Here is a 17,913-nt window from a genome sequence, read left to right on the forward strand (position 1 = left end):
GTATCTCAGAGGTCATTTATCTACCCCATCTTATCTATGACCTGTCTCAAGTGTCTCTGAGGTCATTAATCTACCCAATGTTATCTATGACCTGTCTCAAGTACCTCTGAGATCATTTATCTACCCCATGTTATCTATGACCTGTCTCAAGTGTCTCTGAGGTCATTTATCTACCCAATGTTATCTATGACCTGTCTCGAGTATTTCTGAGGTCATTTATCTACCCCATGTTATCTATGACCTGTCTCAAGTATTTCTGAGGTCATTTATCTACCCCATGTTATCTATGACCTGTCTCAAGTATTTCTGAGGTCATTTATCTACCACATGTTATCTATGACCTGTCTCAAGTATTTCTGAGGTCATTTATCTACCACATGTTATCTATGACATGTCTCAAGTGTCTCTGAGGTCATTCATCTACTCCATGTTATCTATGACCTGTCTCAAGTGTCTCTGAGGTCATTTATCTACCCCATGTTATCTATGACATGTCTCAAGTGTCTCTGAGGTCATTTATCTACCCCATGTTATCTATGACCTGTCTCAAGTGTCTCTGAGGTCATTTATCTACCCCGCCATTCTGAGGGAATAATCTTATGATGGTTATTTTATTCATGTAACATTTACGTTATTGAGACCTAAACTAGATATTAGTTATATAACAGTTTTATTGTTGTTTTTACAATCAATATTTGTTAATCCTTAATGTTAGTTTATTAGTTATTTTGATTGGTTTGAACTGACCAATCTTTATGGGTGTAGGTGATAGTGATTGGTTTGAACTGACCAATCATTATGAGTGTAGGCGATAGTGATTGGTTTGAACTGACCAATCATTACTGTGCATGGTTTTCATTTGCCAACACTGTTTTGTTACACTTTTGAAAAGAAATCTCAATTTTTAACCCATTTTTGTTTTGTTTTATTAATATGTTGTATTTGTTTCCAGCTATTGTACAGTACATAGTTGTCATATGAAATCTCCTCTCCCTATAAAATATTTCAGAATCTTTTCAAAGATCAGTTCTTGTTTAAATATGCTCTTCATGGAATAAATAGTAATGCTAAGAACATTTTTTACTATGAAAAGTACAGTATCATTTCTTGAAATATTGTTTTTGAATTTTCTCACAAATTATGGCAAGGAAAAAATACTGTGGACATGTTTTGTAAGGTTTACATGTTTCCTGTGGTGTTCCCTGTATCAAAGTGCGTTAGTCATTGAATTTATCATTGGTATCATTTATCGCACATGAAAGTTGTGGCTGCAAGTTTGAGAAATATGAAAAAATGCTGATTACATTTGGTCATAGTTGTATGATAGTCAAGATAAACAAGAAAACATGTTGATAACAATATGTTTCTGGATCAATTTTCTTTGTTTAAAATAAACAAGGCATTGTACAATGTATATATTGTAACTTCATTGACTCACATAAAGTTTATTTACTGAAATGATAATCAAAAGCAATTTCTGCAATTCTAAAATATTTTATATTGATTATGATATAAAGTGTAACCCATTAAATATTCAAAATCTATCATCCACGACAGATTTTTTTTATCCGTTTCCAATGTGCCTAAATAGCTCTTTTCCATTGAAACAAGTGTCAATAAGTGTTTTGACTCGCACCAAGCCCCATAATCATTAAAACATTTGAAATTTAAATCTGCTTTTACATAATGTTACCTAGTTTAATTAGAAATGAAATGAGACATTCTTTGAAGGTATATTTCATTAATGGAAGTCGTAGATTATCTGATGTAATGGTGTATTTACGGTAGGTAAGTGTTGCCTACGAAGATGGTGCTGGGGGTAACAGTTATATCTGTTTTTGTTTACAGCTGCTAGCAGTGTTTCTTCAGTAGCTATCCAGTCTGTAGAAACGAAGGCCACACATATGGAACCTGAACCTGACAAAGAAAGTCAAGTAAGTTATCTCCCTTACTCAGACTCTCTAGCTTTATGTATGGCCTGTGTTTGTGATACTGGACTGGTGTGGTGTTGGGGAGATCTTAGGTCTAGATTAGGTGTATCATAAACTATTAGATATTTTAAGATAAAGTTGGAAAGTTTGCAGATCTTTGAAATGTACTTTGATTATTTGAATTCCAACTAAACCAAAGTTATAACAGTCATGAGTTTTAATATTCTCAAATGTGTTTTGCTGAATTTTCTATTGAAATTTGGTTGGTACTAAATAAGGTGTTAACGTGCTGAAGACAACTTAATTGAGTTCATTTTGAGTATTTCTGCTGTGTATGCTGACAGTAAAACATTATATATTGGTGGGGATGGTTACAGATTTGTAAATTTGTTCTTTATTCAAATATCATTTAATTGATGTTTTTGTCTGACCATAATTAATTGGAAAAAACTATGTATAATGATTATTGTGAAAAAATAGAAATACAAAAAAATTAAAATGAAAAAAAGGACTGGTGAGCATATATGCCATGGTGTGATGTTCGTTGTCTGTCAACATTTCCTTTAAATCGTAACTAGTCATAAAGTTCTGCATAGTTTTTAACCAAATTTGGACAGAAACATCATTGGGGAAGGGAACAGATTTTGCAAAAATGATGACCCTGACCCCCCTGGTGCCAGAGAGGCAGGGCCCAATAGGGGAAAAAGAAGCAAATCCTTAAATTTCTACTTGTCACAAAGTACTGAACAGATTCATACCAAAAATGTCAGAAATGTCCTTAGAAGATTGGGACAAATTTTCCGTAAATTGTGATTCTGTCCCCCTGGGACAAGAGGGGCATAGCCCATTAGGGGAAATACATTGTAGAGGTAAGTCCTTTTAATTGCTACTTGTATTTTTGAAACTGTTGAGATCCTCACCTTATATCCATATATAGCATTGCTTGGCATCAATAGATAAACACAATCCTGTTTTAACTATAGGCCCTGGAGTCTTTCCCACCCAAAGGGACTTAGTTTCTTTGATACAAATTGTATAATCTTTGAAACCTTTGAGATCCCCGCTGTATAATGATATACTCTGTTGTTTGACATCAGCAAATAAAGCTAATAAAGCTAATAAGCTAACCAGGTGAGCAGTACAGGCCCTCTGGGCCTCTTATTTTCTCATCCATTAACAGAAAAATATGGCTAATAATTTTGAAGAAGAGTTTTTCGCTCTGAAGTCTTTCATGTGTAGCATCATTTAACAGTGTGAATGCATGTGCTATGATCTCATCAACATTTTCAGAGACATAACTACCACGTTGGCTTGAGACTTGTGAGTCCATCTGATTTGAGAAAAAAACGAGTTATCCGCAGTTTAATAAAAAAATAACCCATCCCTTTTGATCCTTTTACATAATTGTTTTTAATTAAATGAGGATGAGAGCTGTAGTGTTAACCACAGTTTGTCCTGATAATCCATTGTGATAAACACTTAGTTACTCCTCATATTTGGGAAATATACATATCTTTTATGTATGAGTGCTAATTATTTCAGAGAATAAACTTTTCAAAGAAACTAAGAACAACCAAAATTGTAACAAATAAAAACAATGGAATAGTATAAAAGTTTTATAAGTACATAATGGATTATTGTGAATTGTGGATTATCATAAGTACCTATTCCAAACATTAACACTTAGGAAATATTTAAGTGATAAGAAAACAGGTTGTTTGACTTCAAGTTTTGGTGCTCATCATTTTTTAACGAACTTAATTTGTGACTGAAATTCATGTCCTTACAGTAGCGTAGTGTAAGTAATAAATTCATCATACGTCCTTACAGTAGCGTTGTGTAAGTAATAAATTCATCATACGTCCTTACAGTAGCGTCGTGTAAGTAATAAATTCATCATACGTCCTTACAGTATTGTAGTGTAAGTAATAAATTCATCATACGTCCTTATAGTAGCGTCGTGTAAGTAATAAATTCATCATACGTCCTTATAGTAGCGTCGTGTAAGTAATAAATTCATCATACGTCCTTACAGTAGCGTCGTGTAAGTAATACATTCATCATACGTCCTTACAGTAGCGTCGTGTAAGTAATAAATTCATCATACATCCTTACAGTAGCGTCGTGTAAGTAATAAATTCATCATACGTCCTTACAGTAGCGTCGTGTAAGTAATAAATTCATCATACATACTTACAGTAGTGTAGTGTATGTAATAAGAACATTACAGCTCAATTCCTCGGTTTGTTTTTATAGATGTCACAAATTGATATACTATTCTTGATTGGATATACTTTTATCACTATGTGTATGTAAACAGCTTTCACCAGATCTCACATTAGGAATGTGTAACAGGTTTTAAGGAATGTGTAAAAGCTTCTCAGGAATGTGGTACAGTTACATTTGATCAGATGAAAACTGAGATCTATGGGGTAAAAACTGATCCCAAGAGTGGTCGTATTGAATGAATAGTTTATGTATTTAGCCAATATCTGTGTTCATTTAAAATATAGATTATGGGTGATACTTAACTAGATATAGATAATATATAGCCTGTGTAAAATATCTAAATATTTGTTAAATGTAGACATTGTTGGATATGTTCATTCTCAATCCCAACACTAAAGTATATGATATATGCATACAATATCACTTCATATCATTACAAAAGAAAACAAATCTACAAAATAAAGTTCAGTTTCATTTTTTATGCCTTCATATGTATTTTTTCAATGATAGTTAACTTTTTAAAAATTATTAATGAAGTCCTGATGAAATTGTAGACATAAAGATAATGGAAATGTATCAGTTTTGTGACATTATACAAAGTATATTAGATGCATGTATTGTAGATATAAACACTCGTAGATGATAGATATATATGTATCATGATGAAGGGATTAGTACTTTATGTAAATAATTAAGGTTAATTTTATTTACCTCAGAAAAAAGTTATTTAAACAACTATATTAAGAGTAATTTTAACTTCTGTATAAAGGGTAATTTTAAATTTCTGTATAAAGAGTAATTTTAACTTTAATTCTGAATAAAGGGTGATTTTAAATTTCTGTATAAAGGGTAATTGTAACTTTACTTCTGTATAAAGGGTAATTTTAACTTCTGTATAAAGGGTAATTTTAACTTCTGTATAAAGGGTAATTTTAACTTCTGTATAAAGGGTAATTTTAACTTCCGTATAAAGAGTCATTTTAAATTCCGTATAAAGAGTCATTTTAACTACCGTATAAAGAGTCATTTTAACTTCTGTGTAAAGGGTAATTTTAACTTCTGTATAAAGGGTAATTTTAATTTCTGTATAAAGGGTAATTTTTAATTCTGTATAAAGGGTAATTTTAACTTCTGTATAAAGGGTAATTTTAACTTCTGTATAAAGGGTAATTTTAACTACCGTATAAAGAGTAATTTTAACTTCTGTATAAAGAGTAATTTTTACTTCTGTATAAAGGGTAATTTTAACTTCTGAATAAGGGTAATTTTAACTTCTGTATAAAGAGTAATTTTAACTTCTGTATAAAGGGTAATTTTAACTTCTGTATAAAGGGTAATTTTAACTTCTGTGTAAAGGGTAATTTTAACTTCTGTATAAAGGGTAATTTAAATTCTGTATAAAGGGTAATTTTAACTTCTGTATAAAGGGTAATTTTAAATTCTGTATAAAGGGTAATTTTAACTTCTGTATAAAGGGTAATTTTTAATTCTGTATAAAGGGTAATCTAAATTCTCTATAAAGGGAAATTTTAACTTCGGTATAAAGGGTAATTTTAACTTCTGTATAAAGGGTAATTTTAAATTCTGTATAAAGGGTAATTGAAATTCTGTATAAAGGGTAATTGAACTTCTGTATAAAGGGTAATTTTAACTTCTGTATAAAGGGTAATTTTAACTTCTGTATAAACGGCAAATGTAACTTCTGTATAAAGGGTAATTTAAATTCTGTATAAAGGGTAATTTTAACTTCTATTTGAAGAGTAGTGTTATTTACTGTATAAAGAGTACTTTATAGATGATTTTAACTGCAGGTCTGACGAGTCATTTTAACAGATTTATAATGGGTAATTTAAACTGCCATTACTTTACAAATAGTAATTACAGTACTGAGGGTAATTAAACTACTGTGTGTTGGGTGATTTTATCTGCTGTATAAGATAAATACTATATCGAGCGTATTTTAACTACTCTACAAAAAGTCATTTTAACTACTGTTCGGAGATAATGTAAACAACTCTATCAACGGTAATTTTAACTACTGTATAAATGATAATTTAGCTACTTCATCCAGGGAATTTAACTACTGTATCAAGGGTAATTCTAACTACTCTACACACAGTAATTTTAAATACTCTATCGAAGTTTGTTGACTAATGCATCGAGGGTAATTTAAACTACTGTATAAAAGATAATTTAACTACTTTATCAAGGGTATTTTCACTACTCTACACAGAGTAATTTTAACTACTGCATCGGAGGTAATATCAACTACTATATCAGGGGTAATTCTAACTACTGTGTCGAGGATGATTTAACTACTTTATCGAGAGTTATCTTAACTTCAGTATCCAGAATAATTTAACTACTAAACCGAGGGTAATTTTAACTACTCTACAAAGAGTAATTTTAACTACTTTATTGAAGGTTATGCTAACTAATATATCAGGATAATTTAACTACTTTATCGAGGTTAGTTTAACTACACTATATCGAGGGTATTTTGACTGCTCTATAAAAAGTAATGTTTACTACTGTTTTGAAGGTTATGTAAACTGTTCTATTAAGAGCAATGTTAACTACTGTATAAAGGATAATTTAACTACTTAATCGGGGATAATTTTAACTACGGTATCAAGGAGTGTTTAACTACTTTATCGAGGGCATACTAATCACTCTACAAAGAGTAATTTTAACTACTGAATCGGAGGTGATTAAACGACTGTTTCAGGCGTAATTTTAACTACTGTACAAAGAGTAACTTTAACTACTGAATCAAAGGTTATGTTAACGAGGGTGATTAAACAACTGGTTCTAGGAGAATTTTAGCTATTCTGCAAAGGATAATTTTAACTGCTGTGTTGAAGGTAATGTCAAGGACTAATTGGACTACTGTATCAAGGGTTATTTAAACTACTCCATCGGGGGTAAATTGAACAATTAACTGTATCGAGGGTAAGTTTAATATTGTATCAAGGGTAATTCTAACTTCTTTATTGAGGATAATTTTAACTGCTGTATCGAAGTTAATTTCAACTACTGTATAAAGGCTAATTTGAATATGGTATTGATGATAATTTAAAGTACTGTATCGGGGGTCATTTTAACTGCTCTATAAAGGGTAATTCATTTAACTACTGTATAAAGGTAATGGAGTACATATATAAAAAAAATGTTTCAATAGCATTGCTAGTCATATAAGACGATCTTATGAAAACTGGGCGTGATGATAGAAATCCTTAGTGTATCCGTCCTCTTAGATTTTAATGTGTGTTTAATCAACTCATCATACATATTAATAGCATATATATCAAAAGGCATTTGTAATGGTAAAGTTAAAAGTTTATAAAGCAATTTCATTTGGATTTGAATGCTTCAATGATTGATTTGCAATATATTTCAATTCTTCTATCCATTCATCTATTTACTGATCCCGTAATTTCTTTATGTTATGGTTTTTAATATATTTGGTAACAATATTACACAAATGATTTGTAGATTTGTCATATTAAACATTCTTGTTTGGTTTGTAGCAATATGTTAATGTAGACAAGTAGATTTGTAAGGTTTAGATAAGTTTTATACCACATCTTTGTAACATACTACATTACCTTTCATTTGTTGTTTTTTTGTAAGGAAGGGAAGTAACTCTAATCTAAAATATTGTCTATACAATATGTGTAATACTAAAGATAATTTGAAAGCTTTGTCTTCAGATACATACAATTCTGAGCAATATTTTACAGGAACATTTTAGAAGTAACACATTAATACGTTTCTGGCACGATTTGTATATCCCGAGGTTTTACTTTCACCGTTTGAAATCTAACTTTTTGGTGTGAAAAATGTTTAAACCAAAACGTATTTTCCCGAAAATGTTGGGATGTAGGAGATTGGATATTTGAATAGATAATTGATTTTGTATGATCAGTATTTGAAGTTAGAGTTACGTCTCCATATTTGCATATACGTATTTATTGTGTAGAGATCTTCATTACTGTTTGTTTGAGTTATACATGTAAGGAATGTTGTTTGTCAGCCGAATACTCCGGAACTACGATGCGACACTGTAAGATAGAATATCAAATTGTAATTTATTAAATCAAATTTCAGACAAAGGACAAATTGTTTCTATTTGAATGGTAAAAATAATAAATGTACATTTATTAACGTCTTATTTTGATTTGAGGTATATTTTAGTAAATAAGTATTGTTTTGTTAGATTAAGTATGATACATTGTTTGCTGTTTATGTCAATGTATATCAGATGAAGTAGTTGCGTAATTTTTGTAATTACATATGTCGATGTTCATGTTATGATAACGCGGTACATTTATGGTACTGCAGTTCGAAGTGTCTGCTTATATGATGTGTCTTTTCTGCCAAAATTATCACTTTAGAAAATTCGTCGTCTTTGACATGACATAGCATTGCGATTTTATCAATGTATGAATACTTTCCTGTAAGAAAAGCTAAATAACAAGTGATAGTAGAACAGGCATTATTTCATTTTACAACACGCATTCCTTTTCAATATTAAAGACGAATAAGTCAATACCTTAAACAATTACAGTAATATATCTTAAATGGTCTGCAAAATTTAAAAAAAGATATATGATATTGAATGCATACTTATGTTTGTTTGAAATAATGATAGTTCCGTGAACCACTGTATTTTCGCTGAAGCTTGAATTTGCGAGTTATTATGCCTGTAAAACTTGCCATCAATTATATGTGATTGAGAGAATGACATCTCAGTATAAAAAAGGTGTTATGTAACATATAGTTTTGTGATTCGTTTTCTGATTTTTTCCAACCATTAAAGCTAACAAATCACTTTGCGAAAATAGAGTAAGATTCAGTCGTGTTGTGGCTTCGTTCTTTGTAAAGTGTTGATTGTGATATCAATAAAATGATTCTTTTCACCTGTTGTTTTATTACTTGTGTATGCAAACAGCAGACCTTCTTAAACCTACTGAATCAATCCTCCAATTATATCCTCCTTACTTAGAGTTGTTTTTAAGGGGACACAGACTAATTGCCCTTACATATTATTTCCCTCGCATGTTTAAATGTTTTTTCTTGTTCAAGTTAGTGGCAGTAGATTAAACAGGAGAAAGGTACAGAATTGATAGTTTTACCTTGGTATTGGTGATGTTAGTTTCTATAGTCTTTGGGTGGAAAAATGTGACAACGTTGTTGCGCTCCAGAGTAGCCTGACTGTGTGTTTAATTCAAGCAGATTCTGACAAATGGTAATGAGTTCAGATCTTAATTAGTAACCCAGACAAAGTGTGTATTCTGTGGTGAAAACAAAATCAAAATTCAGTGAGAAATATCCGCGTTAATGACTACGACTTAAGGCACACATTTTTATTCGTAATATCTGTATCTGGGACAATTTGCAGGTTTGCTCAATACAGGAAGACGTAAATAAATGCTGTAAAACAATATAAGATACGCTTGTATTCAATTTTAAGTTTTTCATTGTAGCGAGAAGTAAGTTCTCCCCAGAAGACGGTACCACAGGAAGTTCCCAAGAAAGAGATGGTTCATCGGTCGCGGTCACAAAATAATCCTGTCCAGGTCAAGGAAGCGTTCCAAAGTAGACCACCTCCACAAAAAGTGGAGAAGCCACAGAACATCGGTAAGATGTTCCCGGTAACAATGAGTTACGTCTCAATTCAGGGAAATCAAAATGGCTCAGGTGACGAACCTAGTGCGATTGCACCAGACCCACAACAACAGATGAAGAAGGCTTTTGCCAGATCTGGAACGTTTGTTGAAAGTAACAATAGCATACCAGTGATTCCTCCTGGACTGAAGATGGAGCGTTCACGAACCATAATAAATAATAATCGACGAGATTTTCGTCATCGTGGGGTAAAAATCACAATAGATCCAAGTATCTATACTAACCATACTCCAAATACTCAGAACAGTAGAGGACCACCAGATCTTACCCCTAGTGCTGTGGGTATAGATAGGCATGTCTCAAAGAGAAACTCCAACCTCAGCAGTGCCGGTACAGTCCGGACATTAGTAAATGATTTAAACTCTGTGCGACCTCCGTCCAATAGAAGTCAAGGAAGTTCTAACAATGAACCCAAGTCGGCGAATAAAACTCACTGTGATACTCATGGGGAAGTAAAACATATCAAGAATTCGGTGACATTCGCTCCCACTGAGTCTAACAGGCCGCCGACAAAAAGTGCAGTATCTAATAATGGCCATGAGCCACGGGTAGCGACAGGAGAAAGACCTGTGACATACCCAGACAGGAAGAGAGGACTCAGAGAAAATGCTCTACCCAAGCCGGAGCTTCCCAGTCAGCAGTACCTAGAGGGAACCCAGAGCTCCAGTCCCTGGGGTTCTCGTTCCCTTAACAGTCCGAGGAACTCCCAGGATCTTGGTAGATACAAATGCGACAATGCTGATATTGATGCGCTGACTAAACGGTAGGTATTCTGGTGGGGGTCGGGTTACCTGTATTTATATTATAAATATATATGATAATGCTGTGGACAGTAGAAAGGCAGGAAAATGTGTACAATGCTTTTCTTTGTACAGTTAAACCTCGATACAGCTTTCTTTATTTATTATTTTATTATTTTTACATGTCTCCAATCTCATTATTAGACCAACATTCTTTCGGGGAGTAAGGTAGCGGTATAGCCGGGTTTTACTCTGTTTCAGTAGGTAGAGACTTAATTTATTGCTATTTAGTTCTCAGCATTAATTGATATTAAAAGGAACTAAATAATGCTACACGTTCTGTTTGATCCTTACACTATTTACCAGCATTCGCGTTATGTTAAATCATTTGTCAAATGTTTGTATTGGAGAAATAGACACCCTGCAAAGATTGGGTCAAACGTTTATCAATACAATACTTACCGATGTATGCTATTTCATTTTTGACTTTGGCATAACTTATTTTAGAAATAAGAAAAATAGGATGAAAAAGCTGCAAAAGAGGTGAGGTTGTATTTGAGTTTGGATATCTTGTGTTGATTGGTTGAGATCGACTTGATGTCATGTTTAGTCATCGCAGTGTTTATAACTATCATCAGTACATCAGTGACCTCATGTTGCTCAGTGCTCGCCAGTTTTTATAAGAAATTTCTCATCTGCAAAGAAAAAAAATACAAATAATGTTTTGTAATACGTGTCTGTATTTAGTTTTACTCGTACTTACATTTCTCTGTGTTGACAGTTTGAAATAAAAAGTTAAATGAATTCGAGCAGGATTTACTATTGTGGTGATAGTATTTAACAATTTACTGCGTAAAAACAGAACCTTGGCAGAAAGGCAATGAATTTACATTGTAATGATGAATCTTAAATAGTTAACATTGTTGAAGCACCAATGAAGTTTAGTTATAAGGTTGTTTTTTATTCTGAAATTTGACTTAATTATGATATAAATATTTTAAGTTGAAAATACAAATGTATCATCACGTCACTTTGTTAAATATGGACATAGATTAAGGATGTTTGACACCTTAATATATGTAAACAAGGCATTTTGCAAATCTTGTTGAAGAAAAGGTATTTCTCCATTAACACATGTTGTTTGCGCTTCTAATTTTCTTAGTTTAGAGGGTTTTTGAGATATTGTTTAAAATTAAATCAAATTCAGTTTGCATGTGCCTTTCAATAAAATAGTTTGATATGAATTATACAGTAATGTTTGTGTTGTGGTGACGATTTTTAGCCCTGGCAAGTGTTCAACTTACATATTTGAACCAGGACAGTAAAATATGAACAGATACTTATTACTTATTCAAAAGCGTGTCAAAACAGTAACTAGACTCACAAATATGATCCATTGAAAATTTTGATTTTTTAATTTGTAGTTTTAGCATTTACAAATCAAAGGGTCATTTAAGCGGAGATATAAAGCAAATAATGTGCTAAAAACAAAATGTTATCTAAAAAACGTAGGTTAAACATATTTCGTATTGGGTATTTACTTGCATGTGCATTGGAAATTTACTAATGACAGAGGCTCATTGATTTCTTTTTTAAAAGGTGTCAACAAATGACAATTTACTCATACATCATAATGGATTTATCGTATATCGCAGATTCAAATTTGGAGCTTTCGTATAATAATTTTTCGATTCTAGTGTTAAATATGTCTCTGTGTCCGAGTTTCATTTTGTAAATAGATTAGTAACTTATAATAACTTTAACGATAGCCTTTTTCACATTGATTTTAGTGCAGCTTTTATGTTTCTACCTTAAATGACCCATTTATAGGTGTTTAGTGTTAAGTTGGTTGACTGCTGTCCGGAACACAATTGACTTTTGATTTTATTATTACTGGTCGGTTGTAAGGGAACCTATCTATACAAATTATAATCTCATAGTAAAGGTGTGGAGGGATTTTTTTCTTTTCTCCTTAATTGTAAAGCACACTCTTTTGAAATCAGGATTTTGCAGTTCAAATTAATATTACAAGTACTTGATATCTTAGTACACCAGCGCTGGTATAAGTATCCCTTGTAGATTGAAGGCCACTTTAAAAGCATGTAGATAAGCTTGTACTATAGACTATTAGTAAAGCAGCATTGTCATTCTATTTTTATAATTATTGTTCAATCTGAATGTTGCGAGATATTAGGACAAACATTCGGAAGTAAGATATAGTAAGATATAAGTGGTGGAAAAACGTTTGTGATATGACGAATTAAATGTGCTATAAGGTTTGTTGAAAAATATTATATTATATCAAAACAACTGCTTTTATTATATCCAATGCATAAACAATACATATTTGTTTAAAGGAATTTTATTGCCAAAACACAAGATTATTTGTAATATACATCATTATGATATAGGATAAAAATACGATTCCTTATAGAGAGTAAGTTTCCTTTTTTGAATTTCAACACTATCATATGATTGTATAAATAATTGTATTACTGAAACAACCGAAAAGTGTACACTAAACAGTGAATTGAAATTGAATTGTTTTTTCATAATTTATGGAAAATATTTTTGATAAGACATCATGAAAGTGTCAAATTAGAAATGCTTATAGAATGGAATGGATTAGCTAGTGTATGTTTTGTTTATTTATTATGCGTAATTAATAGTGAAGACATTAAAAAAAATGAAATTATTTACTATGTATATTCAAATTGAATATATATGAAAGTATATATTAGCTGGCTGTTGAAATGTCGAGACTTTGAAACACAGGAAGACCCTGGTAAATTGTTTGCGTTTAAACTTTGCAGCCTGTTAGAGCAGGGGAGTAATAAGGACGCCCAGTCCACATATCTATCCCAAACGGGCCATCCCAGTGATAGCTCGTACTTCCTAGATATGCAACAAGTGTTCGTACAGAGGGCCAATAGTTACATTAGCAGTCACAGGTAACCATGCTGTGTGTCAAATCAACCATCTATCATAGTGATGCTTCTATAGATGGCTGGCTGTAGTGTAGCTGTATAACCAACCACATATACATAGTAATACTTCTATACAGTTGGTGGCGTGGCATGTATACTCATCGCTTATTGTGTAATATATCATATTTGTTGTAATGCTTATTTAGAAAACTGACCTTTTCATATACTAAGCCCATAGGATATATTCATTGCCCCTGTAGTAGCAACCTTTTGATTAATCACATGAAGTGGAGTTTCTTTATCTTCAAGCAGTTTCTAAAAATCTTCAAACTAAAAACAGGGAAATTAATGGTGGGCAGCATGTAATGAAGTTGTAAATTACGTCAGTTACAGCTTCAGATAAAAAAGCTCTGCTACAACGGTGCTGTAGATTGTATGTATGAGGAGTGTAGAGGTATACTTACCTGTACAACAAATCAGATCATTTAACCTGTCTCATTATACTATAAAGACTAGGTATACCTACTAACTTTGTATATATACTCTTCCTTTCAGAAAATTCAGGTGGTAACATAAAGATGTAGGTTAATGATCAGATAGATCGTAGACATTCAACATTTACAAGGCATGCTTTAGCATTTGAGCAATATCTTCAATTTTCGACAAAAGAAACATCGGGAACCTTCATGACGAAATAGATGCTACTTCGTCAATGTATTTACCTAAATTTCAAATTAACCGAATCATTTCCTCAAAAGAAATTAAGATAATTAATAAATTCAATATGTATCCAAAGAAAAACGTATGAAATATGTTACGGTACACTGTTAGCTATTGTAAAGGACTATATATAATGTATCTAAGGTATGATAAAAGGCTCCTGAATATAGGGAGTTAAAAGGATGCCTGTATCAGGGATTAGTTAAAAAGATGTCTGTATCTAGGGAATGGTTAAAAGACTGCCTGTGTCTAGGGATTAGTTAAAATTCTGTCTGTATCTAGAATCTAGAAATTAGTTAAAAGGATGCCTGTATCAAGAGGTAATAAAAAGTCTGCCTGTATATAATGGTAAGTTAAAAAGGCTATAGAAGGTCTCCTATATCTAATGGTATATTTTACAGGTATGCAAATACCCAGATGCTTCCCTGGCAATATTTTATGTTGTTGATGTTAGTGGACAAAATAACATTGTACACTGGGAATCCAGTATTTATATAATTCCTCTTCAAAAATATTCCTCGTGAGAAAACGTTAATGTCACATCTGAATTAGCTAGAACTTCATGACTTCTCTCAGCTAATATAACATAATAATTATTTTACAAAGAATTACGTACACATAGTTTTCGTGTCGCCTTCGACCGATGTCGGACAGGCGGCACATATGTGTTGTTTTGCCGACAGCGGCGTCAACAATGTTAAGGTTTTGCGTTTAGCTCTGTTTCTGACAAAGCTAGGCCAGCAATACCTTAACCGTAAATGAAGCATGGGTAGTAAAGTCTACTACACTAAAAATATTTCTTGGATTTATGCATTTTTTGGTGAAAATCACCAATTTCTGGACTTTGGCAAAAAGAAAAAAAAAGTTAAGGTTTTTCGTTTAGCTCTTGCAAATTATACTGTTTCTGACTATAAAAGCTAGAGCAACTACACCTGAGTTACAGGTATATCGTAGGATGTATAGCTGATTGCATTACATACTTTACTACCATTGCTACAATATTGTTTTGTTATTTTAACTTTCTGGATAAAATTAATGAACTTCATTTGCTTCAAATATCCTTGCGTGCGCATGTAAAATGCTTATGATATTGACAAAGCGGGACAGGCGACACATATAATTACGGGTAATTCTTGTTTATAGTAAATATTGTCCCCTTGCTTTTTGTGTTGTAAGTATGCCATTGCATCACTGCCGACAAAACCTAACTGGGATTAACTGTTGCGCATAAATACATGTTGATTTTCATATTAACGATTAATTCGATGAACATTTTACTTTTAATTTGTCCTTTGAATGCAATATGTATATAACTTACCTGTAATAAGGTTGATTGTTTCAGGTAGCCGTATCATTTACTGCTAGGGCTTCTCATCATGTCCTTATGATTTCAGATTTATATGAGCATGTAATCTCAAGAGTTGTAGATACACAGATTTAAAATGTTTTGAAGCTGGTCTGTTTCTCAAGTCAGTAGACAGGATTGGACAACATTAATAGTTTTTTCTTCGTCACGTTGTCACGTCCTTTTGCTTTGCAGTGACGATTGACGGTGTGATTCCATCTAAAGCAGCGTCTATATCAACCATATTAGTTTCTGGTTTGATCATTGTGTGTGAAATCAGAACCAAAATTTGAAAACAGGGATTATGTGTTTTGAAAGTTTGCGATACCTCCATCAATAATCGGATTAATTTAATGTTGTACACACCTTCTATAAAGATTAATAAACAGAAAAATACCCAGACATTTCACCGATTCGGTCAGATTGCTTCAGAAAAATGTCTCAGTTGAATTCTTTTATTGGTATACCGGGTATGCATAATGCTTTTTGCATTTTATTCTTTAATCCAAATGTAATGTGCTGATGATGGATTGCTAGATTAAAAAAATAATGTGTACCAGTAACAATGTAGATTAATTACCATTTTAGACAACCGTAATTGGTAAGAACGAATCACTGTGTGTATACAAGGTGTTGTGCTACAAGTATCATCACCGGGCACCGTGGTTGTATTACAGGTTTCGTGTATAAGTTTTCCTGTTTATATGGCATGAATGTATATTTTCTTATCTATCTAAAAAGACACGAATATTTACCGATTTATTAAGTTTTTAATTTCGCAGTACTTAATAAAATACACCTGAGGATCAATATAAAATGAATGTATTGTGTTTTTATGTTTAAAACTGTATGTAACATAACCACAAAACGTATCACGTGAACTGTATGTTTTCTGTGTCTAGTAAATGTAATACTCTCATACGTAACAGTTTTTACGTCCCATTAAGTTGGATATTACTCCCATATGCTTTATGTAATGCCCTCATTTCTGCAGCCAAAACTATGAGGAGTCGGGTGGTGATCGGAAAGGTGGAGTCACACTGCCTAGCTTACCAAAGCCTAGAAACAACAGGTTAAACAGTTGTGTCATAACATTCACAGTGTGAACATATTAACAATAACCAGAGTTTGCCAGAATATTAATTCATAAATACTTTGTTCAGCCTGCAGACTATCAAAGTTTTCTTAATGGGTGTCTCTATGCCTTTGTTACTGGCTCAAACAGCATGCACGTCAGACAGCTTTTTTACAAACTCAACATTTTATATCTAGAATTCTGCAAACATGGGCGTCACTCAAAGCTTAATGATAAACCCATCCTGACTTTAGAAAGATATTCTAAGATAACAGGTTTGAGAATTGATTTCATGAATTGTCTCAAAACGTTTCGTATGTACAAATATCTGTTAGCTGGTTATTTTCGAGGGGGTAGTATGTTCTCTGTCAGACTCTGAATGTTTTGCCAGTTATACGTAAATGGTCGTTCTACAGAGCTGAACGCGGCAGTTTATTACCACTTTACCTATTTGTATAAACAAAATATAATTGTTTTATAACAGCTAAAGCTCTGAGAACAGTTAGGTGACTAGTTTCACTAGTTTGTACCGTGTGTCGTTTGCTGAACGGCTGGTCACTGCGATATAATCAGATGCTTTATTATCTCCAAATGCAAATTTCAGTTTGTGTTAATTCAATTTCGCCATTAAGAATGAATGATACCCGTGAAAACTGCAGTATGTAGTCAAAAGACATGTAGATTAAGATATAGAACATCAGTTTTGTCTCACTCGTTTGATTTCGGATGATGTCGAGTTTTGACTTTCAGAAATGATACCAATAGTGGTGTTACTAAGCTGCTAACCTATTTTACTTTGAGAGTAACAAGTAGATTCTTGGGAAAGGGGACTGTGTGGAATGTATTACAACAGGTTTATCTAAAATGCATGAAATCTCATTTTCCCGTTTGCACTGAAGTTGTATTTACCCTTCGCACTGAAATAGACGAACTCTGCCATACATTCAAAGCATTGTCCAATAAGCATTATCGTTACCAGCCTGTTATAATTGATAATGCTATCAGTAACGAGATTTGATATTAATGGACTATTTCTTATTGTCAGTGCTACATTTCACGCTTTGTTTAGCCGATGATGCTTTGACTGGAAAAACCTCGCAATTTATCCTTCCCTGTACGTTTTACACGTGCTTTTATGACAACTTTATCAATATCACAATGGTGTGTAATGTTTTAAAGCGCATGTTTTCTTAGCAGTTTTGCAATGTCCACAGCTTTTTTGATGAATTATATATCTATTCTTTCGCCATCTTCC

General features: G+C 32.5%; 1 protein-coding gene across 11 annotated transcripts in view; it reads left to right on the forward strand.

Moving 5' to 3' along the window:
* The window catches only part of LOC117345255, a 109,216-nt gene that overhangs the window by 77,622 nt on the left and 13,681 nt on the right, over positions 1–17,913 (forward strand). For 7 of the 11 annotated variants that reach the window (XM_033908369.1, XM_033908353.1, XM_033908348.1 and 4 more), the window contains 4 exons: positions 1,849–1,934; positions 3,222–3,251; positions 9,650–10,614; positions 13,405–13,542. In XM_033908369.1, the coding sequence (XP_033764260.1) occupies positions 1,849–1,934; positions 3,222–3,251; positions 9,650–10,614; positions 13,405–13,542 (1,219 nt within the window). Of the gene's footprint in view, positions 1–1,848; positions 1,935–3,221; positions 3,252–9,649; positions 10,615–13,404; positions 13,543–16,577; positions 16,656–17,913 lie in introns of all 11 variants that reach the window. The other 4 variants (XM_033908319.1, XM_033908339.1, XM_033908332.1 and 1 more) reach the window with 3 other exon arrangements.

This window comes from Pecten maximus, chromosome 2 (genome assembly GCF_902652985.1).
Source record: "Pecten maximus chromosome 2, xPecMax1.1, whole genome shotgun sequence".
Classification (NCBI taxonomy): Eukaryota; Metazoa; Mollusca; class Bivalvia; order Pectinida; family Pectinidae; genus Pecten; species Pecten maximus.